Here is a 27,910-nt window from a genome sequence, read left to right as displayed (position 1 = left end):
CAATCATTTCTTCTTTGATTTTCTTTCGCGCGCAAATGCAACAACACGAGGTCGCCTCCTCCGCTTGTCATCGTCAGGTTGCTTGCGCCGCTTGCGTGTCTGGGATCTAAAGCGGTCGGAGGGCAACGAAGTGTCGAAACTTGCGGAGCTCTTGAGTGCTTTTATTGTGCAGTGCGGCTCTGTCACAGCAAGAAGGGAACGAAATCACGACGCCAACCTCGCCGAGTGCCTCGAAAAGCTCCCGCTTCTCGCATCCCCGGATGGAAACGCCATCAGTACGTTTCCGCCTCCCAAAAGAAAACAACAACGCATTTTGGAACGTGTTTCTTAATAATACTAAAAAAGGATAACACTCTAAGATTGTACTTCCTTAAAACATACAGTCATGACATCATTGAAAACACATGTAAAGAATTTAAAGATTGTTTTGTTTCAATTCAGTGGACGTTGTGCCGCTCCTTCGGGTGCGCGGGCCACGGCCACCTGGGGGCAGTATAATACGGACGTCAAGACACACGAATTAGAGTTTCACAATTGACTCTGTAAGATGCAGTAATATCGGTCATTTTTCACAGAGGATAAACAATATATACCTGGCTGTCTTGTTATATTGTCTGTCTACATGTGTTGCTTCCCCTTTTGAGTTCAAATATTCATTGCAACAGCGACCAACGTCGATGCTGCTTTTGTTAGCCCGCCTATGGCATTTTGCATTCTCCGGTTGCATGAAGCAAAACAGACTGTTGTGCTGAAATGTGTTTGTTTTAAACCCTTTTGTCTTCGTTCGATGTTTGGTCTGTCGGCAAACTTCAGCTGGAAGCGGCGATAAAGTGCTCGAAGTCTCTTTTGTGAAGAATTGTTGTCGTCAAGTGAGCTCACGTGCAGTCCGAAACACAAACGCTCCTCAGTCACGTCAGTAGGTGCACCTGCACAATACAAAATCAAATGTGGCTTCACGAGGATAATCATGCTCAGATGTTGTGAATTTCATAACGTGTCCAACATTGCGCTTGTTGCTCATCTTGTCGTTACGTTTCAACACTTTATAGATACCTTCATTAAAGCTTTGGGGGAATTGTTTTTTTTTTTTTGAAGACTATGCATATGAATTCATCAGTTGACATTTCATGCTGTAATATGGCTCCAAAATTGGCAACATAAGAGAAACTGCGATTAAAAAGAAAATACAAAGTAAACAGAATCTGCCTTCACAAGGACAAACGTGCTCAGATGTAATAATAATAACAATGTCTTTATCAAACGGCACGAATATGAGATTCAAACGAAAGAAAAAGCTGAAGAAGAAAAACAGTTTGTCCAAGTCAAAATTCAGCCGAGTGCTCGCCTGCAGGGGCGGTCCAATTGGCCCCTGCGGGGTCCCGGGGCGCACCGCCCGCGGCGCCCCAGCCGACGGCCCCGTACAGGTTGCGCTCGCGCCCGGCGGCGCGCGCGCGCAGGGCGCTCCCGCGCGCGCTCTCGCCCTTCCACAGCGACGCCATGAGCAGGCTGGACAGCAGCACGCCGCCCAGCGTCAGCAGGCACAGGCCGGCCATGACGCAGCGGTCCAGGTGCGCGCCCAGCCGCGCTCGCTCCCGCTGCAGCCGCTCCATCTCGCGCGCCGCCACGCCGCCGCCGTCCTCCTCCTCCTGGGGCACGCGCACGTCCCGGGGCACCGCGTAGGAGATGGCCACCAGGGAGATGCCCGTCAGCAGGCACGAGACGGCGGCGATGAAGCCGTAGTCCACGGAACCCTCCGAGGAGTAAACCTCCTCCTCCTCTTCCTCTTCCACGCAGAACCCGCTCAGCCGCTCTTCCTCGGGGGCTTCACGCGTCAAAGGCGTCTCATCCTCGGCCGGGCTCCTCGGGCTCTCTCCCGCGGGGCGAGAGGCCGGTGCCGTGGCGCACGTCTGCCTCCCCGGGCTCGTCGTCACGCCCATGGACAAGGAAGAAGAAGAAGAAGAAGAAGAAGAAGAAACACGCGTGGACGCAAAGTTTGCCAAGCGGCGCTCATCTTTCGCACGGCGCGGAGGAGGAGGAGGAGGGGTGGGTGGGGGGGGGGGCAGCTTGCCGTGGCAGCTTGCGGCAGAGCCCGCCCACGCGGACCCGCGCACGCCACGATGCCGCCTTCAGATGCCACGCGCCCCAAAAAGGGACAAGATTTCACGTGCACATGACGAAAGGCAACGCAGCGGAAGGATTTGAATTGTTTGCATCAACCGCTCTCAAACCCAAGGCCCGGGGCCCAAACCTGGCCCGCCTCGTCATTTCAGAAAGCCAATCCTGAGTTTTCACCTCATGTTCTTCCCTCTTCCACAATTGCAAATTGAAAAAACATTTACCAAATCCCCTTTTGAAATAACCTTGACCTCTGATTTCAAAACTCATTTGTATTATGCAATAATGTAACGAGGCCGACATTTATACGCTTCCGAAGTCGTAACGGCCCTCTGACGCCAAAAAAATAAGTTTGACACCCGTCATAAGGGATTGCTATTACCGTTAAGAGTTCCAATGAACCGACTCTGCGTGTTTTTGTCGAGAACGACGACCGTTATTAACGAAGGTATTTTTGTGAATCAACGTCATCATCTCACTTGTTTGAATGTCAGTTAATAGTGAGAGAGAAAAAAAAAACGATCATTTCCATGATGTGTTTACATCACTTTTGTTTTTCCCACTGTGACGTTTTGCTCCGCTTTACCAGTTGCCAATGGTGAAAAAGGAAAATAAGCTCAAAAAGCCTGATAAAAATGCCGTAAGGTGGCGGGAAAAAAGACGGAAATCCTCTTGCGCGCACGGGCCCGAGGGCCGGCAGTGCGACACGCACACGCACACGCACGAGACGCTGAAAGACGTGGACGACGGAGCTTTCGTTTTTCTTGGACTTGTGACGAAACATTTTGATGTTTGATGAAAAATAAGTCCGAAGAAATGAATCAATCTAAATTTGAATCATCTGCGCTGTGACGTCAAGATGGGGAAAGGAGCGGTTTTGTGTTTGCAATGGTGGAGCTTCTGAATCAAGTAAGAGCTGATTTGGGGTCGGTCACAAAAAGGAGTCACGCCGTGACCGGCAAGCCGTTTACTTTCTGTCGGGTGATCGCTCGTCTTCCACTGACACTTCCAATTCCATCACTTTCAAACTTCATTTTGCGCTCGCCCAAAATGTCCCAAGGTGAAAAACCGTCAGCGCTACCGAAAGCGTAAAAGCCGCTTTTGAATGCGGTGGTCTTCTCCTCTTTTGCACGAGTTGGCAACAGGGGTCGCAAAAGGTCCCCGCGAGCGAGGACGCACTTCAGCCTTCACTATTTGGGATTTTAGTCACTCAGGGGTCTAGGATTCGATGAAGATTAGGGCTTCAAGAGTTCGGGGATTTGGGTTCGGGCGGATGGGAACTCGGGTAAAGTTCCCGGGGTCTCGCGCACGAACGGGTGACGTCACGGAGCGCCCGTTCAAGTCAGTCGGCCCGCGTGCCCGCTCGACCTTCGCTCTTTGCGCGCGCGCGGGACTGACGGCTGCGTGCGCGTCTGCGTTTCTTAACGACGAACAACTCGACTCCGTCCAAGCAGCCGTTTATTCAGCCGCGCAAGGTCAAAGGTCACAAGTATCGGCCGTTTCAAACGGAAACCTCAACAAGACGGAAAAAAAAAAACCGGCGACACTTGAGTCGCCGCGACATGCCGCTGGCGCGCGCGCGCACGACTGTCGTTCACGAGATATTAGCGCAATAGGCTCAGTGTTAGGATCCAAAAATATGTACGAAATGATTCAAAAGTGTCCTTTTTTTCTCTGACTTTTGCTGTCCAGCTTGGCTGTGCTGTACATCTCTGTCCTGTAGGTGGCAGTCAAACCCTTGCAGAGATGCCACCGCGTTGGGGGACGACAACGATTTTGTAAAGGGCAAGAAAACATTTTGAGCCTCCAAACCAGCTTGAGGTGATCATTACTCGGATGTCACATCCCTTCACGTGTAATTTCTGTTGGTGCCTTTTGTGTCTTTGTTGTGTTGCTCCACCAACGAGGAGAAAAGCAACGCTGGTGCTTGACGTCCTTCGCTTGCACTTTGTCGTGTGCGCGCAGTTGGCGCGCGGAGGAGCGTCGACCGCCTCCGCGCTCGCAGCAGGCATTATTCAAAAGAACAACAACAACAACAACAACAACAACTGTTCTGCCGCACTCGGTGCCAGCCATCGAGTCAGAGATTGTGCAAGGAAGAAAACCTTTTTTTTTCTCTCTCTGTTGATGGGAGGAAAAAGTGCTCGCACAACAAAGATGCTTTATAACAATATCCAATCTAAATGGATGAAATAAAAAAAATGCGGAAAGTGTCCTGTCTTGAGCGTTACCAGGAATAACCAAATATGGCCGAGAGGAAGGAACGCTGTATCCGTGACGTCATAGCTATGTAGGTAAAGCGAGTTCGTGCAAAAAAAGAAAAAAGAAAAAGAAAAGAGCAACGGAAGCATTTACGCACAGCAGCGCAGCAGCGCAGCGCGCCGGCTCGGTTGGCGAGGGAGCAGGAAGAATTTAGAGTTCCGCACACACCTCACCGGTTGGCCGCCGAGCACGTCAGACGCGTAAGGAGATCGCAGCACTTTTACGCACAAAATAGCACTTCTCGCGCGCCAGAACGGCTTCCCCGCGCAGAATAACCTCGAGGCGATCGCGAGGAGATCCCTTTTACGCGCAGCTGCGATTCGGTGCGCTCGGCGGGATGCGCGCCGCTCGGCCGGCCCACTGATCGACGGCGACGATGGAGAACTCGAGCGAGCCGAGCCTGGGCGCGTGGAGCGACTCCAGCGTGCAGTACAAAGTGATCAGCACGGCGCTGCTGCTGCCGATCTGCGCGGCGGGCCTGCTGGGCAACGCCATGGTGGTCGCGGTGGTGCTGAGCGCCGAGCACATGCGCACGCCCACCAACTGCTACCTGGTGAGCCTGGCCGCCGCCGACCTGATGGTGCTGGCGGCGGCCGGCTTGCCCGCGGCGGCCGAGGGCGCCTTCGGCTCCTGGGTGTTCGGCCACTCGGGGTGCCTGTGCATCACCTACCTGCAGTACCTGGGCATCAACGCGTCGTCCTGCTCCGTCGCCGCCTTCACCGTCGAGCGCTACATCGCCATCTGCCACCCCATCAAGGCGCAGTTCCTGTGCACGCTGTCCCGCGCCAAGAAGATCATCGCGCTGGTCTGGGCGCTGACCTCCGCCTACTGCGTGGTGTGGTTCTACCTGGCCGACCTGCAGGTGCTGGTCTACGACAACGCCACGGTGACGGCGTGCGGCTACCGCGTGCCCAGGAAGTTCTACCTGCCCGTGTACTTCTTCGACTTCGGGGCGTTCTTCGTGGTGCCGCTGCTGCTGAGCGCGGTGCTGTACGGCCTCATCGGTCGCATCCTCTTCCTCAACCCGCTGCCCTCCGACCCCAAGGAGGAGCGGCGGCGGCGGCGGCACGACGACGACGACGAGGGCGAGGGCAAGGGCAAGGGCAAGAAGAGCTGCAGGAACTGGCGACACTGCGGCTCCAGCTCCACCGCAGCCTCGCGCAGACAGGTGACACGCTGATGATGCTCGCACGGACAAAACATTCGGGACACCGCTTGCTTACCGGCGTCGCTAGGTTGCATCACGGATCAAAACGAATCGGGTTCTTGCTTTGAATTGGTGCCCAGGTCACCCTGCGTCAGTTCCGAAGTGCAAGAAGTGAAATGGTTGAAAAACGTTCGAAAAAGCCCACGCAAACTTGTTGTACTTTCGCGTTACATCCACGCGAATCCCTTCGGTTTGAGGCGCTGTTGAAACATAAGAAGGGAACATCCCTTCTTACGGGTGCCGCTCGCGAATCACCGCGCTCGGCCACGTTTGCGTCCGTTACCGGTCAAAACCAAGGTTTGTGATCCGTGTGATCCCGTGCCAGGTGACCAAGATGCTCGCGGTGGTGGTGGCCCTGTTCGCCGCGCTGTGGATGCCGTACCGCACCCTGGTGGTGGTCAACTCCTTCCTGGACCGTCCGTACCTGAACGTCTGGTTCCTGCTCTTCTGCCGGGTGTGCGTGTACCTGAACAGCGCGGTCAACCCGCTCGTCTACAACGCCATGTCGCAGAAGTTCCGCGCCGCCTTCCTCAAGATCTGCCGCTGCGGCCGCAGGGGTCCCGACAGGCCGGCCGGCGCTTACGACGCGGCGCTGACCTACAGCGCCGTCAAGGGGTCGTCGGCGGCCGAGAGCGCCGACCGCTTCGCCGCCGACACGGAGGAGATGACGGTCACCGACGAGCTGCTTTCGGAGCACGAGGCCGCCTTCGCCGGATCCTCCTCGTCTCCCTCCTACGGGAAAGCGGCCTTCAAGATGGAGGATTGACAAGGCGGCGATCAGGAGGATCTCCATGGAGTCCATCGAGACGACCCGAGATCAGAGTTTCCCAACCTTTATTGAGCCGAGGCACATAAGTTTCCCTTTTGCCGTCGATGTAACGTGGCTTCCTGATTGTGGTCGTGCTCGATGCTTCGCCGATTCTTCTTTGTCTGCGTTGTTACGGACCGCCCGCGGGAAACAATGCGACTGTGTCTCCGTCTTTTCCCGCCCGATAAAACCGAACAGTTTGACGACGAAGACGACAAAACGCAATCTGCGGACGATGTTTTGCGCGGTGCAGAAACGTCATCCAATTTGACTTTCTTCCAGCTCCTGATTGGCTAAGAGGGCCTTCCAACTAGCTCGTTGCTCGAGGAAACAAACATTTCCTTTCGCGGAGCCAGACTTAAGAAGACCGGCGACTGTCGTCTCCTCGCAACCGCATCCCCGATTGACGAGATGCTAATTGAAGCGGTGAAGCGTGTATAAAGACGCCGTTTGCTGTTATTTGTTGACATGTGAGCGTCCTCGCCGCTGACGTGTTTGTTGTTGTTTTTCCTTTTTCCCCGAGCTGCGAAAGACTTCTTTCGTACGGCGGCCGTTCCATCGTTATTTGTCATGAAAGCGCGGATTACAATTGGCTGACAGCGGTTCGGTGTTATCGTTTGCCGTGTGTGTGTGTGTGAAGTCTGTGAACGCAAGCCTGTGGCTTTCATGTGTGAGACTTGTTTTGTTTTTTTGAAGAAGTATTTTTATATTGATTATCGGTCTTGACGCAGACGCGGATGTCGTGAAGTCATATTTGAGATGCTGCTGCTGCTGTGCTGTGTTGCTAATAAAGATGTTTGTGCAAGTGGGATTGATGCTTATTATTATTTGGACATTTCAGGACTACAGGTAAATAAAAAAAAAATAAAAAGTAATCGTGATAGCGAAAGCCGATTATAGAGGCGTATTTGGGAGAAACCTCGGCACGTAAGCGGCCGAAAACTGACGGTGAATGCCCGTGACCTTTGAACCCTCATAACAAACGAACTTTGACCCGTATTCTCTTTGCAAAGGCAGACTACAACAGCTCTTGCGTTAGCGCTCATGAGACGGCTCGAGTGTCCCGAATGTTGTTGTCTAGGCGTCCTTCGCGGTTGCCGCAGAAACGGCCAATCGTTGAGGCGCAGCTGATTGGACGTGCCGGATGAAAAAGTTCTGATGCTTTGTGTGTGCGTGTGTGTGTGTGGGGGGGGTCCGTCTTCTCCCGAGGCGAGAGATGAGGTGACGCGCTGTCAGACGCGTGCTCCGGCGGAACTTTATTATTAAGCCCGCCGCAGCTTTTCAACCACCAGCCCGAAGGCGTCCGTGCACGCGCGTCAACTTGGGCCGCCTAATAAAAAGAGGCAGGGACGCGTGATTCAATTGCACGCCGCTAATTAAATGACACGTGGCTTTTCCAAAGCAAAAAAAGAACAGAGACAATACGGACGCGGATCATTTTCTCCGGGACTCGGCCTACGAAGGACAACGGCTCCAAAACAATCTCGTCGAGGATAAAGGCAGATTTTATTCAGTCATCACAAACAATACAGTATTTATACCTACGTAATAATGCGGTTTAGTTTGGACGTAAGATTTACGAACATGAAGCAGTAGCAACATCCGACGGTGTATCAATACTGCATCATGAGCGACGACGACGCGCTCTTATTTAGCTACGACAAGAGGGGGACGAAACAAACTTCGGCGACATCCCGGCGAGCGACGCTTCAGGTCAGGCGGCGGTAGCAGTTATGCAAATGGATGCAAATGAGCAACGTTTTTTCCCCACGCGAAGCAATCTAATTGGAAGGAAGGAAGGGAGGGAGGGAGGGAGGAAACGACCAGTGCGGGCGTGAGGTGAATAACGAGCGAACGGAGCGAACGGAGACTGACAGAATACGAACAGTTGAAGGGAGCGCGTGGACTCGATAAACTTCGTAACTTCGACATTCTCCTTAGGAACATTTCTTTCGGGACGCTCAGCGGGAAAAGTACGTACATTCGCATGCACCTGGAACATCGCCTGCAATTATTGAACTGGTTTTTCATTTTCATTCATCCTATTACATGATTGGTTCGTTGATTTATTGTCAATTATAGAAGGAAAAAACGCTATTGGGTAGAATCAGATTAAAATGCTACATATACATTCAACAGTTTTTTAGTTATTTTAATAATCCCATGTAAATAATGAAAGACAACAAATATTTAATAATTTGTGAATTGAATTATTGTACATAAAAAAAGCTAGTGAAGGGAAAAATAGTATATATGTATATAAAACCTCTCCATTTGAATAAATATTTAGAATCAAACATTCTAAAACAATAATAAAACAAAAAAAACCAAAAAAAAAACAAACTTATTTTATGACTAAACTCGACTGCATATCTGTCACATTAAAAAAAAATCTCTTTACCTGGTAAATTATAATTACATTAATTATACATAATACAGTCGGCAATTTTTTATTCAATAATGGGTTACTTATTTCTAATTTATTATAAATACAACTATATACAAATGATAGCTTGGATTTTATTTTATTATTTAAACAAACAAGTTTACATATAGATTTTTGCAAACTTTTTAAATTAAATAACCGGAATCAATTAGAACGGGCGGGGCACGGTGGCCGACCGGTTAGAGCGTCAGGCTCACAGCGCCGAGGACCCGGGTTCAATCCCCGGCCCCGCCTGCGTGGAGTTTGCACGTTCCCCCCGTGCCTGCGTGGGTTTTCTCCGGGCACTCCGCTTTCCTCCCACGTCCCCAAAACATGCATGAATTGGAGACTCTAAATTGCCCGTAGGTGCGACTGGGACTGTGAGTGCGACTGGTTGTTTGTCTATATGTGCCCTGCGATTGGCTGGCGACCGGTTCGGGGCGTACCCCGCCTCCTGCCCGATGACGGCCGGGATAGGCTCCGGCACGCCCGCGACCCCAGTGAGGAGAAGCGGCTCAGAAAATGGATGGATGGATTAGTATAAATTTACATATTTGACATATACATGAGTGGTATAAGAAAATGAATAGATGATGGATGGATGGATGGATGGATTTTTATTTTTTTTCTTCCTCCTCTCGAAAAAATGACGTGGCCCGTTTGTCAAATGAGGCCCTTGAGCACAAAAGTTTGCCCACCCCTGGGTTAAGCGGCCTTTTTATATTTGACGCTTTCAGTCCGAGGAGAAGCGACTTTGTGTTCCGGAACGCTCTCGTTCCGCTCTTACTTATTATTAACCTTCAGCACAAAGAGGTTGGCGGACGTGAGGGCGAAGAGCCTCTCGTCGGTCGCCCTGAAGCCCAGCACGACTTTGTCCGAGGCCAGGCCGGCCACCTGTTGCTTGGCGACCTGCCCTACCCGCCGGCCCTGCTTCCTGTTGAAAAGCACGCCGTCCGCCGGGGACGGCTGGCGGTAGATGAAGGCGCGGCGCAGGCACTCGCACAGCGACGCGTAGGAAAAGTCGGGCGCGCACGTGGAGAACTTCTTGTCCCGCTTGGACGCCTGCACGTAGCCTGGCACACAGGAAACACACGCTCAGAATTAGGCTAGCATGCGGGATAATACTGTCGATGAGCTTCAAGTGAAGGTGGTTCGTTTGTGTTGAATAATTTGACTACTAAATTCAATTGTTCATGTCACACGGGTTCATGATTGGGTTACATGCTAGATGTACGGTGACGGTGTTTTGCCGCATCTATTCGCAATTACAAACGCCCTTTGGGGTGGTTCTCAATTTTGGGCGAACTTTTCACAGCAGGTCATTTGATATATTTATTAAAAAAAAAAAAAAAAGCCAGAATCTTACGCAAATAAAATTATATTTTTCAAGATGAAAAGTCACATGACGAGAATACATTTTTCAAGAAATAATTTTGGGAGAATAAAGTCTTTTTTTTTTTTCTTAAATGAAAAAAATGAATTAATAAAAAAGTGGTAATTGTTTTAAAATAAAAGTGATTTTTGTCAGAAAAAGTACAAAAGCGTATTTACTTCAAGAGAAACATGTTGGAAACATTAAAGCCAACAAAGCGTGACGTGCGAGAGGTTGGAGGTCGTGCGACAAACAAAAGGAGGCTGAAAAACGAATGATCCTCCAGTCGAGAGGAAAACCCGATGAGCACATGTCCTACCTGCACACCTGCCGACTTGGGCTCTTCTGCTTCCTCATTAACACGAACAAGATTTGTGCTAACAATCCCCCAATCTTACCAGAAAAGTCACATTTAAAAAAAAAAAAAGATTTATTCACTCTTTCATTCATTTTCTGTAGCGCTTCTCCTCACGTGGGTCGCGGGCGTGCCGGAGCCTATCCCGGCTGAGTTTGGGCGAGAGGCGGGATACACCCTGAACCGGCCGCCGGCCAATCGCAGGGTTTAGAGAAACAAACAACCGTCGGCACTCACGTTCACACCTGCGGGCAACGTAGAGTCTTCCATGAACGTAGCGTGCGTGTTTTTGGGACGCGGGAGGAAAGCGGAGTGCCCGGAGAAAAGCCACGCGGGCACGGGGAGAACATGCAAGGTCCACACAGGCTGGGCCGGCGATTACAAGAATAAGGTCTTATCTTCTCAAAGAGAGATCATATTTTATAGTTAAAGAAAAGTTAACAAAAAAAAAAAACTTCTTTGTTTACTGATGATGAGACATGCTTTCCTCATTGAATGTTGCTAATTTGCTAGCATTCATTAAATTAGACAAAATCATTCAATTTCATCATCGAAGCACCTTCAAACTGGGTAAAATGACCCTAAAAAGGCAGGCCCCTTGAAAACAAAATAGCAGATTACCTTTTTACGGGTGTAATTAGACAAGCCAATGAAAGTTGCTCATTTCCAGCGGCTTCTGAGGCGCAATTTTCTTTTGAGGGTCATCAATCACCCTGAAAAAAAAGTCGATTCATTTGGCAACATCGCCAGAGGGCCCAATAATTCATGCTGAAATTCCCGATTTTAAACAAACACGCTTTTGCCTTTTTGGGTCAAATTGCTCCAACTCATGAAGCTGCAGCAGATGTCAAGTGGAAATTAAAAGCGCTTCCGGCAGCAAACAAGTAAACATCGTAGGAGCTGGATTAAAGCAGATCGAAAAAGAGGCGAGGCCGCTCCACAAGATCGCAAATAAACGTGGCTGTGTAATCACAGAATGAGTTGATTTATGTGCTGTAATTCTACTAACCAGACACTTCATGAGGTACATAATCCAATTAGCGCCAATAGAAGAGCTGTAGCAATGGTGACAGAGACAGTCATGCCAGAGAGGTTCATTTACCAATCATTTGGTGACATTATCGAACTACAGGAGAGGGTCAAAATATTAGAAACAGCCCGAAATACTGTTCGACGTGAAATGCGTACGTGGAGCTGACAACCGCATTCATTCAGCCATTTTTTTTTTTTTTTTAAACATAAAATTGTTATGGATTTGTTTTTATTTTCCTAATAGGTACATTTAATTGTTAGGTTTATTGTAAATTCTAAATGACAAATACTGGTAAAATAAAGTATTTGACATACACATTACATTTTAAAATGCATTTGGTGAAATCATTGGCTCATTCATTGCAGTATAACGGAACAAATGTTTTCTTACCCAGGGCGTTGAAAGTGGCGACGTGCTCCCACATGTCGGCGGGCCGGTCGGGGCGCGGCTGCCACAGCAGGGCGTCCACGTCGTGGCGCAGGCACAAGCAGGGCATCAGGGTCGGGTCCGCGGTCACGGTGAAGAGGTACTGATGGCTGCCCAGGTTCACCTGCGGGCGGGCGCGCACAAAACAACCACTGAATAGCCGGCGACCGTGCTGACAAGTGGAACCGCGCCAAGAGTGACGGCACGCTTTTTGACAAAAAAGGACATTTACCGAGAGGAAGCAGAAGCAGATTTTCACGTGATCCATGAAGAGGAAACAAATATTTCTGTCGATTATTTCTGTGGAAGTTGATGCCAGTAAATGCTTGTTTGGCATCAAGAGAAATATAGTAAATCCAGAAGGGGAAAAAGCGCAAATGCAAAACTTGTTTTGAATCTTTTCACTGTCATTTGCTTTTTCGATGAGCCAAGGGGAGAAATAAATACATTAAAAAATGGCAAATTGGACTTTAAGGTCATATCGCTTCACCCAAGCTCCCGGTGAATTGAACCAGCGGACACGACGGCAAGCTTTTCGGTGAGCCGTCGCGCCTCCGCTCCAGATCTCATTTTGCCGCCATTTGTTAGGCCGGCGACGACAAACGCAGAAAAGGAGACGAGGAAGGCGGCTGGGGCGAGCGTGACCCGCCCAGAATCCAAATAAGCAAAACAAAGACGAGAGATGAAGTGACGACGGGCAGGGAGAAACCTGGCGTGACGTAAATCTGACATTTGAATATGCTACCCATCAGCGTTAATCATTATTCATTCTTCATTATTCGGACAGACGCAATTAGTCTATGTAGATTCTCAGTCGTCCGAGTCACGGTAATCCAAAAACCGGACTCTTCTTGTCAGTTGAAGACCGTGCCGTTCAGTGCGCATCGGAGAGACCGAGCAGCCCTTACACAGACGCGAGGCGCAACAAAGGAGGGCAGTCTCTTCGGATCCAGAGGGAGCAGTTGGTTTGCATCTCAAAGCAGAAAAATACAAATGGAAAAAAACAAAAGCTTCACAGGACCACAGTTGACAAAGATTGACAGCATCCCTTGATCTAAAACCCTAATCGGGTCATCTCCTGACATCTCTTCCTGAACGGTCGCTCAGGAGGAGTGGCTACGGTCATTCGCCGGCCACGTCAGGTAACGACAACAACCTGTTGTGACATCCAAACACATAAATAGGGAGACGCCACACCTCAAACTTTACAAGTGAAGAAGCCCTTCGGATTAAAGGAGAAACGTCTTCGTCGAGAAACCTCTTGGTGGATGACCGAGATAATTGCCGTTATTTCTGTTGCCTGTTACAAACAAGGGTTTCTGAAAAATTTGACAGCGTGGCGACGTGCGAAATCTTTGTCGGACAGGGACAATCGATTTCAACGCAAACGGCGGGACGAGTGAGTGTCTGGAGTTAAAACCGTCCCCTTTCACACGGCCATCGTCCCACCTGCGCTGGGACCTTGAAAGCCCGGAAATTCAATTGTCAACTTTTAACCCCCCATTCCGTTCCAATTCACGCATGGCAGTCCTTTGTGTGAATTCCGAAAATAATATGCGCCTTTAAGACATGTTTTTGTTGCCACCTATGATAAATACGATCAGCACAACAAAGGCTTCGATGGGAATTTGATCCAAAACCTTTGGGTTTAACCTTTTAAATCCCCCTGGTAGCTGATTCCAGAAATCTTCAGTTTAAGATCAAATCTTATATTTCATTCCATAGCCATCAGGCATGATGTTGTCAACAATGAGTCACTGTGCGTTAGTTATTTCTGCAAATGCCGAGTAGCGCGGCCTTCACGCTGCGCGGATCCTTAATGTCATCTAATTATTGTTTGCCGACCACCCCGCAGCCGTGGCGGGGGTCTCGCAAAAAGCTATTTTCCTGATACAAAAGCTCGCAAGCATGTAGAGCTCAAAGGCCACGTTACAAAAGCATTTCTATTAAAAAAAAAAAAAAAAAAGAGCAGAAATGCTGGATCGCCGCCATAACTTCGATCTGTCCTTGTTAGCTAGACAAAGCTCGCCACCTTCTTTCCCGCCTAAACCCTCGACCGTGATGGCAATTACGCAAAAAACACATGAAATGTTGAGGAATTGACAGAGAAGGAAATCATTTAAGTTTGGGGAACGTCCAAAAGGTCTCTGTTGTCACGGTGCTTGTCCTTGGTCTTCATTTGTTTGGCTGTTGGCAACCAGTTGTTGACAAATTACCACCACCTTAAGGAAGAATATCGAGGGTAAAGTCCAATGTTACATTCACCAACACCAGACCAAAATTAGGACGCCACCTTTTACGCACACAGCTGCGGTATATCCGTCAATTCGTTTTCGACGCCACTTGTTCTCATTAGTGTCACAGGTGACCCGGAGCCGATCGCAACCGTCCCCGGACTGGCCGCCAGCCAATCGCAGGGCACGCCCGGCGACGTGGCAGCAACTTTTTCCTCATGAAGAATATTACACCAGCTGCTTCGCAAAGATCTGCCCCCAGAACAGCGAACTTGTTCGATTTAAGACATGGCGAGCTGAAACTTTTACACGTGTCCTGTTATAACAGACATTTTGAGCCAATTTCGTGGTGAAATTTTCCACACGATGCTCCCGAGTGTGTTTTTCCAATGCCCGCAGAAAATGACAGGGGCTACCTCTGTAAAAATGGTTACATTTTGACTTAAGACTCATTCTTACACTCTGGCATTTGGTTAAACCACGCCTAGTATGCAAACAGTCTCTTGCCCTGCTAACCCCTGACATTTGGATTTTCGGCCTGTTTTACTGCCGCATCTCCTCTCTCCCCTGACCCTCTCGAAGTAACGCGGTTGCTAGAAGGATTCTGCGTAGACCGAAGGGGACAAGATCTGCGTCGAAAACTAGAGAACTGTGACCTTTGCGGTCAACTGTATGTTCCATTCCACTGCAGGTCTGTTTTTATTTGCCACCAATCACTGATATCCTAAAATAGTCACCATCACTTGCTATTTATATTTCACAATTCCCTGGACTTATTGGGCTAAGCTGCAACCTCGGCTATCGTATTTCGTGCCATATGTTTAAAAAGGTGTGACAAGGTCTGACAAATAAATTGCTCGAATCGTTGAATTCAATAAAAAGTTGGTCCTGCTTGCCTCGCTCCATTTTAGACGAGAAACCTTTCTGGTGACAGCGACCACAGAGCGTGAGATGAACGAAAGCTGCGAAATGAATAAGATATGCTACAATTTCAAGAAGAAAGGTCTTTTACAGAAGAAAAGACGCATTGAAGAGCGGAAGTGGAAAAACAGGAAGGTCAGCCTCCCTGGACGAGGTCGAGATGAAGACACGCACGCACTGAGTCACGCTCTCACGCAGGCAGCGGCAGCCTTCGAAAAAGGCGGACGGTTATTTGTGGGCTTTTCACAGCGTCGCTTGCATTCAAGCTAATGATGAGCCTCTCATTCATTAGGCTGTGGAGTGGCCTCCTGTGGGAGCTTTGTAACCAAACAGAGGACCATTAGCCCTGAACATTAAGATTTCTGGAACACTCGCATCATCGAGATTTGCTTTTTTTACTCCCCATTTTCACTTTTTTTTTTTTTTAAAAGACTTGAATAGAAAGAAATAGCCACAATAGTTGAGTGCCGCGCGCTTTCTACCTCCGCTAGCTGATGATAAAAATAGCCAAACGTGACACGTTGTTCACCTCGGGGGAAAGGTCACCGCCAGCCTTTACTCGCCTGGATGGATGGAAGGTCCTCTAACAACAAGTCCATTTCAAGCTAAAAGCAATAAAACAAATGACGAAGGGGGCTGTAAATGACAAAGTATACCTCGGTGTGGCGATAACATCGCCATAAATCACGTAGCAACTGCATCCTAAGTGCCTATACTGTACTATGATACGTCGTAAGCGCCAGTCAATGGAAAACGGCCGGAACGCGTCATTAAAGGATACACTCCACCTTGGAGATTTTCCTCAAAATAGGAAGTGTGCACTGACGCAAAAGGTGACGCTCTAAATCGGCGAACGGTGGCCTGAAGTCGGAGGAGATTTAAAACCAAGCCCACAAATGAATTGAGCGGCAGGAAAATAAACACGACTTCAAATTCGTATTTCATACGGGCACACAGAAATGCTAAACGTTTTGCCTTCCTCCAGCATCTGCTCTACCTAGTTTATTACCATTACTATAATACAGCGATCCAAAACGACATTTTTGCTCAAATGATGTGAAACGGAGACATTTTGCATTTTTTTTCCCCACAATTTAAAACAGTTCTCAGGCATTGTAATTCGTCACTGGCACTTCCTATATTGAAAATGTGTGAAGCTTTGTAAAATCGGTTATAAAATCTATTTCTGTTGAAAATTGCTGTTTGAATTTGGATCAATAGAATATTATCATTATTTTTTTTCTTCACATGAAGCTAGTTTAATTTCGTTTGTAGTGTAGTTTCTAAGATTTTGATATCGAAAATTGTAACTTTTTGGAGACACCCTGTACAGTGGTCAGTCAAGGTTCCACAATGCTTGAAAATGTACTTAACATCAGCAGGTTACATTGGAGTCCTAGTTGTGCGCTCACGAAGGCCACCGGTGCACCAAACGGGGGGCTGAAAGATGGCAAAGGTGGTCGTGTTGAAGTGTTTACCGCCGCGAGTACTCACCACCTGAGTGGTCTCGAGCGACTCGCCGTCAAAGTGCACGAGGCTGGACGTGTCCTCCGGGTAGCCGTCGCAGTCCTCCAGCTCCTGAGAGTTGCAGGCCGGCTTGTCCAGGTCGGGATTAGCGTGCTGGGGAAGCCGCAGAGGGAGCACAGAAGCGGCGGGTTAGTCTTGTTCCGCATTCATTAGCATGAAAGCAGCCCCTCGATTAGCGTGGACAAGCCGGAGCGGGAACAGATGATGCTAACGAGAGCTGAGAGGAAGCCGAACGTCAGACTGAGGGTGTGATGGAAAGGGGGGCTCAGAGCGACTCGAGTGGGTGTTCTTCACACTGGGAAGACTGACTTATGTTGTAAGAGGGAGGGCAGAAGACTTTGAAGAACTGCGGAAACCTTTACTAAAACGACTGCCGGAGGAACGAATGGAAGGAAGGTCTGCGACTGGCTGGCAACCGGTCCGCGATGCACCCGGCCTCTCGCAAAGGTCGACTCGGTTAGGCTCCTGCTCACCCGCGACCCGAGGGAGGATAAGCGCGACGGAGAATGGATGGATGGTCAACCGAATGGCGCGAGGGGGCTCACCGTGTCTTCGGATGTCAGGTGGGTCAGCCTCTCGCGGACGAGGGCGGCCTGCTCGTCGCTCATCACGTGCTCCCCTCGACGGTCACCCATCACCAGCTCCGGCCACACGGGTCCCTCGGTGCGCTTCTGCAGGCTCACTTCCAGGCTGACGAAACCAAAATAACAATCAAACAAAACATGACTTTAAAAGTAGCAACTAAGTAAGTGTTGATCGTGGATACCTTTTGTTCTCCCTGAGGATCCAGGTGCAGGCCTCGGGGTCTACGGAAGCGTACAGCTGGCCCTCCAGCAGGGACGCCGATCCCCGCACGCCGACGCTGATCGTGTCCGCCGTCAGCCGGAACCGGATGGCGTCCTTGGTCACGCCCTCGGGCAGGCGCACGTTGGCCGTGATGTCGTCCGACGTCTGCTGCCAGAAGTAGACGGGATCTGGATTGGGAGCAGCGAAGAGGGTTTATGATTAAAATCAAAAATCGAAACTTCTTTTGGGAAACGCGTCTAAAGCCAGCCGCGCAGCGCTCAAAGGGGCTGAATCACATGAAGCTCATCACAAAACAAATTAGTCAGCCACCGACCATCGCAGACCTACGAACTCGCCGCAGCAAAAAAAAAAAAAAAAAAATAATAAATAAATAAATGCTACCCCTGTTGTTAAACAACACGGCATGCTTGGATTTGGATTTTAGGGCTATGCTTTTGGCACAATCTGACGACGACGACATGTTTCAGAACCGGCAAGCGACAATCTCAGAAAGAGAGCCAAAGAAAGAAAACACACTGCGACCAATTGTCTTTCAAGGCAAACACTTGTCGGCATCCTGGCCTCAGGTTAAAAGCTTTCCTCCCTGGCGTCACTCAGCTGCCAACAATCGAAGAAAGGAAATCAAAGGCGGCGCTATCGCGCGCAGGGAAAGCTCGACGACAGGCAAACTTAGGTGAACATTCCAGAAAAAAAAGCAAATTACGTGACACAATGCATCGGGCCTGGCGTCTGACTCATCGGATAATTAGCTCGAGCCCAATTTGACTCATTAAACAGAGCAAGGGTGCCAGAATTGCCACATAATACGTGACACATTGATTACTGCCAAAATCATTATTGCACAAACGGCAATGTTTCATACGAGGGTGCCGATCACAGACATGATCAGGATTGTTAGACGAGGCTGGCATGTAGGAGCGGCGAACACAAAGTAGCCCATGATGCAAAGCGCTCACAATATTCGAGAATTGTATTAAGATACAAAGTTGGGGATAACATCAAGCCACGATCAAATATGCTTTTTAGTAGACTATCATGATCAAAAACTCATGATATGATATTGTCACAATTGTTAGTATAGTTGGGAATTTATTACTACTTTATCTTTCATTATTCAAAACTTTCTTTTTTTTTAAAATCTTGTATTATTTTTTAAATTAGGCAAAGGAAACAAACAAAGTAAAAATGTCTTTGCTCAGTGCTACCATTGTGCCAAAAAGAATATTTGTGAGCTACTGAACCATGAAAAACTTGAAGAGGTAGGGGAATTATTATTATACAGTCATTTTTGTCACGGGCCACATCACAGTTATGGGCCGTTACGGCTGAAAACCCGTATGAATGCCTCATATTACATATACACAAATTCATGGATAATTACTTTTGAAATCAGAAGCCATTAAAAACTGTTCAACTACAGTGTGAATCAATTTTATTTTGAAAGTGGGGTTGGTAACAAAAAAAAATGCTCGCAATCTCTCTATTTTTAAAAGAAGACAAATTGCAATGTTGGTATTTTAGCAAGAAACAAACAATCCAATGCACACTCTCGCGGGGCACATAAAATGACTTGGCGGGCCGGATCTGGCCCCCGGGCCACCAGTTTGACACCTGTGTTATACAGTATATTACATTATATAACAACCCTTTACCGGCACAATATTTTGTTCCACCATAGGTCGTAAAGAACACGTACAGTACAGTACTTTATTTTTTGTAATGGATCCATGTACTTACTAGCTTTATAGCCAATCTATTATTTAATGGCATAATAATTACCTAGCTTTTTTAGTACATGAGTCCAGTATCTCGTATCCATTACCACAACATCTGGTCACTTCGTTTGCATTTGCTTGCCTTATCAGCAAAGCGGAGGCCTCCACTCTTGACTCGTGAAAGCGCTGATGATGAAAGGAGCGGGGGGGAGAAAGACCTCCATTATTCCGCCTGCACACAAACTGCAGCCGCGTGTCATCTTTGTCTTTGTCACGGCTCTCCTTGCTACTCGTCTACTTTACATGTAGCGAGTACAAGCGTGCGGAAGAAAAGAGTCCGTTGCAAACGGATCACAAGCAAAAAAAAAAAAACTCTCTGCGTCAGTCTTTTGAATTTACCTGACAGGAAAAGGTACAAAAAGTATGGCAGCCGTAGACATTATGAACCAAACAACCAAAATCTAAGTCTTTACATGAAATATTTTTACGTACAGCTCTAATTTAATAACACACATATACAGTCATTAGACAGTTGCAGTTGTAAAAACAAATTCCCATTTAAAGACTTGGGGAGACTTAGCATCTAAAGAAAGGGAAAGCTTCCAATCCTTCATTTACATAAATATAGCTTCTAGGCATGGGGTTAGTTTAGGGTATAAAAAAAAAAAAAAAAAAAAAAAGAGAGAAAGAAAATGTTTTTGTTTAGAATTTATATATTTCACCTGTTAGTAAAGGAGAAATCACTTAGCACAGTAACAGAACTTCTATTACGATAACTGTGGTTTGTAAACATGGGTTAGCTTAGCATGGAACAAATCCGCAATTGAAACACGCAGCAGTAGGTAGAAGAGGGTTATTTTATCTTAGCAGTAAAACAAGCCCCTGCTAATTTATGTATTGGCAAGTAAACAAAGTATTTACTTAATTTAAGACAGAAACAAATTAACATATGTAGCCTTTAGTCCAGTGTTAGCTTAGCATGTAACAAACATGTAGCTGCACGTAGAAGACGGCTAGCTTAGGACAAAACAAATCTTGCAAATTTATGTATCTGCAAGTAAGAAAGAGTTCTATGTAGCACAAAAACAAATCACCTTATTACACATGTAGATTTTAGACCTGTGTTAGCTTAGCATGTCCCAAATCTGCTGGGAAAAGTGAGCTAGCTTAGCACAAAAACAAACCCTGACTAATTTAAGTACAACATGGAAACGAAGGACTAGCTCTGTGTAGCACACAAACAGAACCTCTACTTACATAACCAGCGTTGTACGTGTTTTTGGTTAATTTAGCATGAACGAAGAATTCTACAGTTTAAACGTAGCTGCAGGTTATTCATGCACCGTACACTGTATACAAGTAAAGAAGGACTAGCTTCACAGAGCCTTTATTTACATAACTGTAGCTTCATACAGGTGTTAGCTTAGCTTAGCATAACAGTTAACAGCCATTGTCTTTTGAAATCGTTTTTTTTTTTGACCAATCGGTATACTTTACAGCAGTAGTTTCTTTCAGGGCGAAAGATGTCATCGGTCTTCCTCAAACTGAAGGGACAGAGATTGATTTTTTGTTGATATTTGTTTAACCGCAACCCATCGAGTCAGCGTGAAGGAGAGCGAGAAGACTTAATGGCGCAAACGAAATGATGATGAATGTGCTTGGCTCACACGTCTCTACTGATGTTTGTATACGAACTGAATGTACGCTTCCTTTCACCAGCGGAGAATCAGAATTTTACAATTGTTTTTTTTTTTTTTTTTTTTTTTTTTAAATTGCTTGAACTCTATATATACCCCAAACACTTCAATAACATTTCAAACTCATCTTACAACAGTATCCTTTTAAAAAAAAAAAAAAAAAAAAAAGGCTTTCATTACAAGATGTTATTATTAAAAAAGGCACCAGAAATGCAGCAAAGACTCTCTGAAACTTCTAACAACAACCCAGGCTAAATATAGCTCCTCCCTGAGGTGCAAAGCCTGTCTCTCAGTTGAGATGCATCACTTCAACATATTTCCTCGGACCAATTGCTGTACGCTAAACCCATGCAATACAGAACATTTCTGAGTCTTCGTTTTTCTGGGTTTTTACCAGTTTACGGGTAAGCCCGAATTTTGAGTTACGTGTAGTACCACGTGGTGCCAGAACACGCCAGGCAGCATTGAGGTCTACTGACAAAGATGCAGCGTAATTAACAGCAAGAAAAAAAGGCAGAGAAGGTTCCGAACAAGGCTCCAGTTTGTTGTTCTCTAGAGCAGAAAAAATATATGCCTGAGTGTTGCTGTACGCTCTTTTTGTGCAGTATCTGTTTTTGCTCCGTGTCTTTTAAAGAAGCATAATCACCATAATCTATGCTAATTTCTATTAGCTCATCTATGATGTTTTGCATTATATGTTAGCAGACTCCCATTAGACTAGCTTATATTATCATTGGTGTTTGTCACCAATTGCGGGTGTCAGGAACCCCTGCGATAAACGGGGGTTCAAGCGGATGTTTACCGTTTTCCTAATAGGGGAAATGAATAGAAACTGCCTGGTGGTCGGTACCGGTGTAATGAGTGACAGACTTTCAGCCAAGAATAACTCTATTATACCATCACAAACAGAAGAAAATGTCAGCTGAGTCGCTTGCTGTGACTAAGCGCACGCCTTCATCACAGCCAATTGAACGTGAAAAAAAAAAAAAAGCTGCTTGTCTTCTACCCACCCAGCTTGTCCAGATCCACGGGGGGCTCGCCCGCCGCCGGCTGCGGCTGCTTGAGGGGCTGGCCGTCCAAGTGCGTGAAGGCGAAGGGCTTCTCCGACGCCACCATCAGGCCGTCGCCCTCCGGCGTCACGGCGGCGTAATGAGGCACCGACTTTCCCCGGAGCAGCCGCCTCTTCTTCACTTCGTAATTCTTCTCCAAGCCTGTGAGAAAACAAATCAGTTATAACGAGTCCCCTGAGGCCACGTAAAAAAATACAAATAAAAAATGATGTGACAGCGAAGTGAAAGAGAGTTTAAATGACAAAATACATGTAGCTGCAGGTGGAAGAACGTTAGCTTAGCACAGTCGAGTATGCGTCTCTAAGACACGGACCCTTGAAAATGTTCAAAAATCAACCTGAAATGGCCACTTGGAGGCAAAAGGCCATGTCTTTTCAGTCATCGGCACGGCCCCTAAAATGGCGGCTAAATTATGTGACGGAAAGTCACCCAAATGGAGCCCCCCCCCTACATACACACCTTGCCCCGGCGCGTTGGCGACCGTGATCCACTCGAGTGTCACCGAGTATCCACTTCCCGCCGTTTCCTGAGGGTCCTTGACGACGCGGAGCAGCAGGACCTCCAGCGTGTGGGCGCCCGCCTGGAGGTGGGCCACGCTGTGGAGGACGATGAAGGGCTCCCCCAAGTCCTCTGTGAACAAGGGCTGGAGACACGAACGCTCCAAATGAGGCCCTTGCTTACATTTATCATTCATATTATAAGTAACAACGTGCAAAATGTCTACACACCCCTGTTCAAATGAATCTTGGCATTTGGACAGAGGTGTGTAGACTTTGTATATCCATTGTAAGTATAGCAACCTCCCACTTTCCGTGGGTGCTGTCTCCCCGCTTGCTGGTGCGAAGCAGGTAGAGTCGCCCGGCGCCGTCGGAGAGGGCGGCCCAGGTGGCCGACGTGAGGCTGAGGGAGGGGCACACGCGGTCCTCGCGTCGTTCGACTTCGGTCCCCAGGCGGAACACCTCCCTCGGCTTGCCCAGCACTGTGTCCTGCAGGACATACACAAAATTACATTTAAAATATATATATATATATATATATATTTTTTTTTAAATCCCCAGCATTCTTGTATCTTTTTTCTAATATTTGATTTGTATTTTGATCCTATTCTATTTCTTTTTTAGTTTTTACCTTATTTTTGTATTTGGTTCCCTATTTTTGTACCTTCTTCTAATATTTGTGTCTTTTCCATCTATATATTTTTTTTGTGCTTAATATTTTAGCCCCACTTCATTGTATTTGTATTTCTGTCCAATATTTGTGCAGTTGTCATCTAGTAATTTTTCTCTCTTATTTTTGTACTTTATATTTGTGTAATTTCCATCTGGTATTTTTTTCACATTTTTGTACTCTCTTTTCTCATATGTTGGGATTTTTTTCCTATTAACGTACAGTATTTGCAATGTTTTCCCGACAGTTTTGTACTTTGCTAATATTTGTGAATATTTCCATCTTTTTTTTAATCTAACATGTTAGCTCCATTGTAATAACATTTTCATTTTGTTCCTAACATTTTTTTATATACATATTTTCAGACTTTCTGTCAATAATATTTTTTATTGTTTTAAAATATGTTCATGTGATTTTTGTATTTTTACCTCTAATATTTCAACCTTCTTTTGTAATCAAATTATTCTAGTTATTTAATTAATTGTTGTAGATCGAGCATAATATGAACAATACATTTAATTAAAGATCAATTACACACACACACAAACTAATTTCATGCTCATACAGTAATCATACACTATTAATTCCTGCAATACCTATAAACACCTTTATTTCTATTTAACTGTATGTTATTTACTATATGGAAAAATTTTTTTGAAGTAAAACTTGTGTTCCAATCAGGAAATATAAATAAAGAAATATAAATAAAAATAAATAAATAAATAAAGCAACGAGGAGGGAAAAAAACAACGTGACACACGGTGGCGCCCACGTGACTCGTGATAGACATCTGTGTCCTTCCTGTTGCCGTGGCGACGGTACGCGGCACACCCACGTCTGTGTCGCAAACATGCCTTCACACATGCAAGCGACCATATTTTGAGACGTGACAAGAAAGCGAGAGAACGTCATGCAACTGTGCGAACTGTGAGGCGGACAAATTAACCACTAGTGCAACGATCTGCTCAATGGAGGATTAAATAGGATAAAAAAAAATAATAAAAAAAAAAAAGTAAAAACGTGTTGTGTTTTCAGAAGAAAGTGCAAAAAAATAAATATCCCGGTATGTGTGGACATGGCTTTAGTATCTGCTTATACAGGGATGAGCAAAGTATGGGCCACATTCATTTAGTTGTTTTTTTCCCCTCCTTAAAATTGGTTAATTAAAATGCATTCGCAAATGACTTCTTTGTTTTTTTCATTCATTTATCTAAGTGGTTCCCAAACATTTTACACCAAGAGCTACCTAAAATAAAATACTTAGCAAACTCCAGCAAGACAGGTGGTTAAAAGCTGAATAAAACATTTTACCTACAAATGTAAAAACAAAATGTAAATAAATGTATTGCACAAAACAAGTGAAATACAACTGAACTCTGTACTTAGTTCATGACACTTTCCCATCCCACACATTACGAAACATTGATTTATCTCATTAAAACATTGGTGGTTGTGAATAATAGCATTTTAAAAATGTGAGTAAAATAATTTAACATTTTATTTCTTCAAATTAATTCCATGAAATAATTGGTTAGTTCAATCAAATTAACTGTAGATAATACAATCAAAACTGACAATGGACTATTGTCTTATTAAAACGAACAAATTGAACATACGGTTAAATACTTGCTAGCGGGTGGAATGAAACACAGAAAGCGCATTCAGTTGCTGTTGCTGTCGGTCGCAACGAAGACTCGCTGCAAAATGTGCAAAGCGCACCAGGAAACACGCAAGCGTCCTTTGAGGCCTACCAGAGTGACGGTGAGACTGAGCACTCGCCCTTTGCAGTCCACAAACAACACGCTGTCGTCGTACCAGGGGTCCAAGTGGAGGTAATTGTACATGGCAAAGGCGCGCACGTGCTCCAGCGTGTACTGACAATCCTTCAACGTCACCTCCTCCACGGCTGCGTGCAAACGAGAGAGCGGAAAGGTCAAGGGGGAAAGAAAGGCAGGCAAACGCCAACTTTACATTTGAGTCGCTATATGTAGCTACTTTGATGTCACCTCTGGTGGTAATAAATAAAAAAGCAAATGAATTCCCACCCGAGGTTGGTAGTAATGCGCTACATTTACTCTGTTCATTTACTTTTTGGATACATTTATTGCACTAGTGGTCAGTATTCTACCTATTATCCAATCAACTAATCATCTAAAAAATTATTTTTGCATTATTCAACCGAAAAGGGGGCACGTGAGGAGCAGATATTATTTGTGTCCGCTTGGGGTTCCACACCATAATAGACGTGACTTTTGAGCGCATGTGGCTTTAAAAGGCGGGGCCTGGACAAGTGTGTGACGCGGGAGCCGGCGAATCAGAGTGGAGGATTGGCTGTTGCGCGCCCAAGTTAGCGGCTGGTTATTAACTGGCTAACTGTTAGCCAGACTGCGCGCTGAGTGCCTGAGCTTCAGTTGCGGCCGCAGCAGCTCGTGCATGAATTGTTCATTTTGTTACTGTTTGTGTATGAATGCGATTGAAAGTGTACTGGACTCTGCGTCCATCCTTGACCACTCGAGGGGGCATTACAGTGGACCCCGCATATTCGCGCTTCGGTATCCACGGATTCACTTATTCGTGGAATCCAATTTTTTTTGTTCCCATTTATTTATTTATTTTTGGGAGGGGCAACCCCCGTTTTTCATTGACAATGCTCATTGGCAGTGTATCCCCACTTATTCAAGAATGTTTTGGTTTTTTTCCCCCCACTGCATTTGCAATGGCCGTCAATTATTCACAGCAGGCCCGGTCGCTATCCCCCATTTTTAGCGGGGTCCACTGTACGATCCGTTCTAACAAGCGGTGGAAGGCCATATTTAATGCGCTAACATCTATAACTTGTGCGGGCGTGAACGTAGAATTGCTGTTGCGGTACGTTAGTGAGTTCCGCAGAAACAACGGCGTGCCACTCGCAGTCAGGGGAGGCACAACACTCTCGGCCTCACATCCAATCTATGTTTACATTAAAGACGACAAAAAACAACAACGATGTCACGCGCGGTCGTCTCGGTCAACATAAAATGCCAACATTTCAGCCTACAAGAACTCCACTTCGAGCTTGAGAAAACTTTTTTTTCCCCATCCACTCTGCCCCTGGTGAGCCAAGTTTGCGGTTTCACCAGTGGAAAGAAAGTTCATTCAAGACCATTTCTTTTGGCTGAATTTACCTTCATTCATGTTATTTTATAAAGACTAAAGTTATCGTTAGTTAATTGATATTGTTAGTCAACATCTGAATTTGCGCAATCCTATTTTCTATTTTTGTGTGTTTGACATTCACGCTCTGCTTCAAGAAATAAATCACGTTACTCAGCGGTTACTCAGTACTTGAGTAGTTTTTTCCCCCCCACTTAGCAATAAGGGTAAAAAATATACATCTAAAAGCAAAGCAAAGCTTGTTTTGAATGATGCCATTTTCGTTAGGTTTTTTTCCTATGAGCAAAAGGGGAGAAACATCAAATCAAATTGAGAGGGAGATGTTATTTCAAGGCCATATGGCCCAGCCCCACAAAAGCCTAATGTGGCCGCATCACGTAGCGCAGCGCTATTCACAAGCTGGACAAATAGCGCAATTTACATGATGAGCCACTTTTAGGCCACCTAATAGGCCCGATGAAAGGTTTAATTGTGGGTTTCCAGCAACCTAATTAGCTTAGCCTCACATTAGGAGTCCCGCAAACATCCATCAAACCTCATTAAGGTCGCAAGTGAGCAGGAGCCCGTGTACAGATGACCGATACCACGAGTACTTTTGAGACATAAAATTTCATTTCACACAATGACAGTGAACAAAGATCCGTCTTTCTTTCTGCGCACGGGATGATTTGCCAAATTGTCAAACGGCCACAGTGTAGCGCCAACTACTGGCAAGGAGGATCTAGTTGATGTCAGCTTTGGTGTTGCCTTCAATATCGGCGGCCTTCACGAGTGCCCAATAACATGAAAGAAGGACGCATCGATACTTAACTGCCTGTATCTCTCCAGTCTATTTATCCCATAGTGTTATAAAAATCAATAGATTTACTGCAATTTCAACAAATGTACGAGTAGAATACATCTAAGATTTGATTGACAGGGATCCTCTATATTTTCGATTTACTTAGATGTTGTCCAAATCCTTTCCTGGTTAAAAAATGGTTAATAATGCAAAGGATAAGAGGCAGAAACACACTTGTCATGAACATTTATTTTCCCCCCGATTGATCAATTTCATGATAAATCAACCGACAATTATTAAGACGTATCCGTATCTTTTTCAGCTCTCCTGGCCCAGTTTCTTGGTCTCAGATCGACGCCAAACCTCGCAGTGTCGCACACACCACATAATATGACGTCAATTTAGGAACTTGTGCGTGCAGTTTAGCAGGATTCAATCAAATGCCGACGATGGCAGATAAGGTCGAGTTTTAAGATTAAGCGATGCCAACAATTACATTTGGGGGACTGCACTTTCAAACCTAGCACTAGCAAATTAGGGCTGCATTAAAACGCTTTTATCCACAATACAAACACTCAAATTATGATTGTAGGGGTGATTTGAGGCTTTTCATGCTAATTTTAGCTTACCGGCGTCCAGCACAACGTCGTACGTCGGTATGGGGTCCAGGGAGAGGCGGTAACTCTCAAAGTTTGGGTCCAACAAGTCTCTGTTGACTTTCAGGGTATAATTCGACGAGGCCATCGTCTTGATTTAATATTTCAACTGTCAAAATTCACGTTTCTTTTCGTTGGCGAGGGAACGTTGTCATGTACCGGTAGTGACGCGGCAAGTG

At 46.3% G+C, this 27,910-nt stretch overlaps 3 protein-coding genes across 9 annotated transcripts; 1 reads left to right on the top strand and 2 right to left on the bottom strand.

Moving 5' to 3' along the window:
• Positions 1-438: 438 nt before the first annotated feature.
• Positions 439-27,910, bottom strand: nudcd1 (NudC domain containing 1). Of its 7 annotated transcripts, none has more exons than XR_009767302.1 (11): positions 27,705-27,910; positions 24,893-25,047; positions 22,775-22,960; positions 22,434-22,617; positions 21,915-22,115; positions 17,452-17,659; positions 17,231-17,375; positions 16,653-16,778; positions 11,968-12,127; positions 11,166-11,257; positions 9,790-9,879 (listed from the first exon to the last, which is right to left on the bottom strand). XR_009767302.1 is itself a non-coding variant. In XM_061665318.1 (10 exons), the coding sequence occupies exons 1-10, from the start codon at positions 27,817-27,819 to the stop codon at positions 646-648; spliced, it is 1,761 nt and encodes a 586-aa protein (XP_061521302.1). In that variant the 5' UTR covers positions 27,820-27,910; the 3' UTR covers positions 439-645. The 7 variants fall into 7 exon arrangements, 5 of the variants coding, with proteins under 5 accessions (XP_061521302.1, XP_061521301.1, XP_061521303.1 ...); XR_009767301.1 differs by having other exon boundaries at positions 9,819-9,890; XM_061665318.1 differs by lacking the exons at positions 9,790-9,879; positions 11,166-11,257 and adding an exon at positions 439-926.
• Positions 1,323-1,937, bottom strand: LOC133396120 (transmembrane protein 74). The gene has a single exon (XM_061665605.1). It carries the CDS (start codon positions 1,935-1,937, stop codon positions 1,323-1,325), a length of 615 nt encoding a protein of 204 aa, XP_061521589.1.
• trhrb (thyrotropin-releasing hormone receptor b) lies at positions 4,754-6,350 on the top strand. Its single transcript, XM_061664716.1, has 2 exons — positions 4,754-5,545; positions 5,910-6,350. The coding sequence occupies exons 1-2, from the start codon at positions 4,754-4,756 to the stop codon at positions 6,348-6,350; spliced, it is 1,233 nt and encodes a 410-aa protein (XP_061520700.1).

Source organism: Phycodurus eques, chromosome 20 (genome assembly GCF_024500275.1).
Source record: "Phycodurus eques isolate BA_2022a chromosome 20, UOR_Pequ_1.1, whole genome shotgun sequence".
In the NCBI taxonomy this organism is placed as follows: Eukaryota; Metazoa; Chordata; class Actinopteri; order Syngnathiformes; family Syngnathidae; genus Phycodurus; species Phycodurus eques.
The sequence above is the reverse complement of the archived record's forward strand: the minus strand, read 5'-3'. Positions and strand labels throughout refer to the sequence as shown.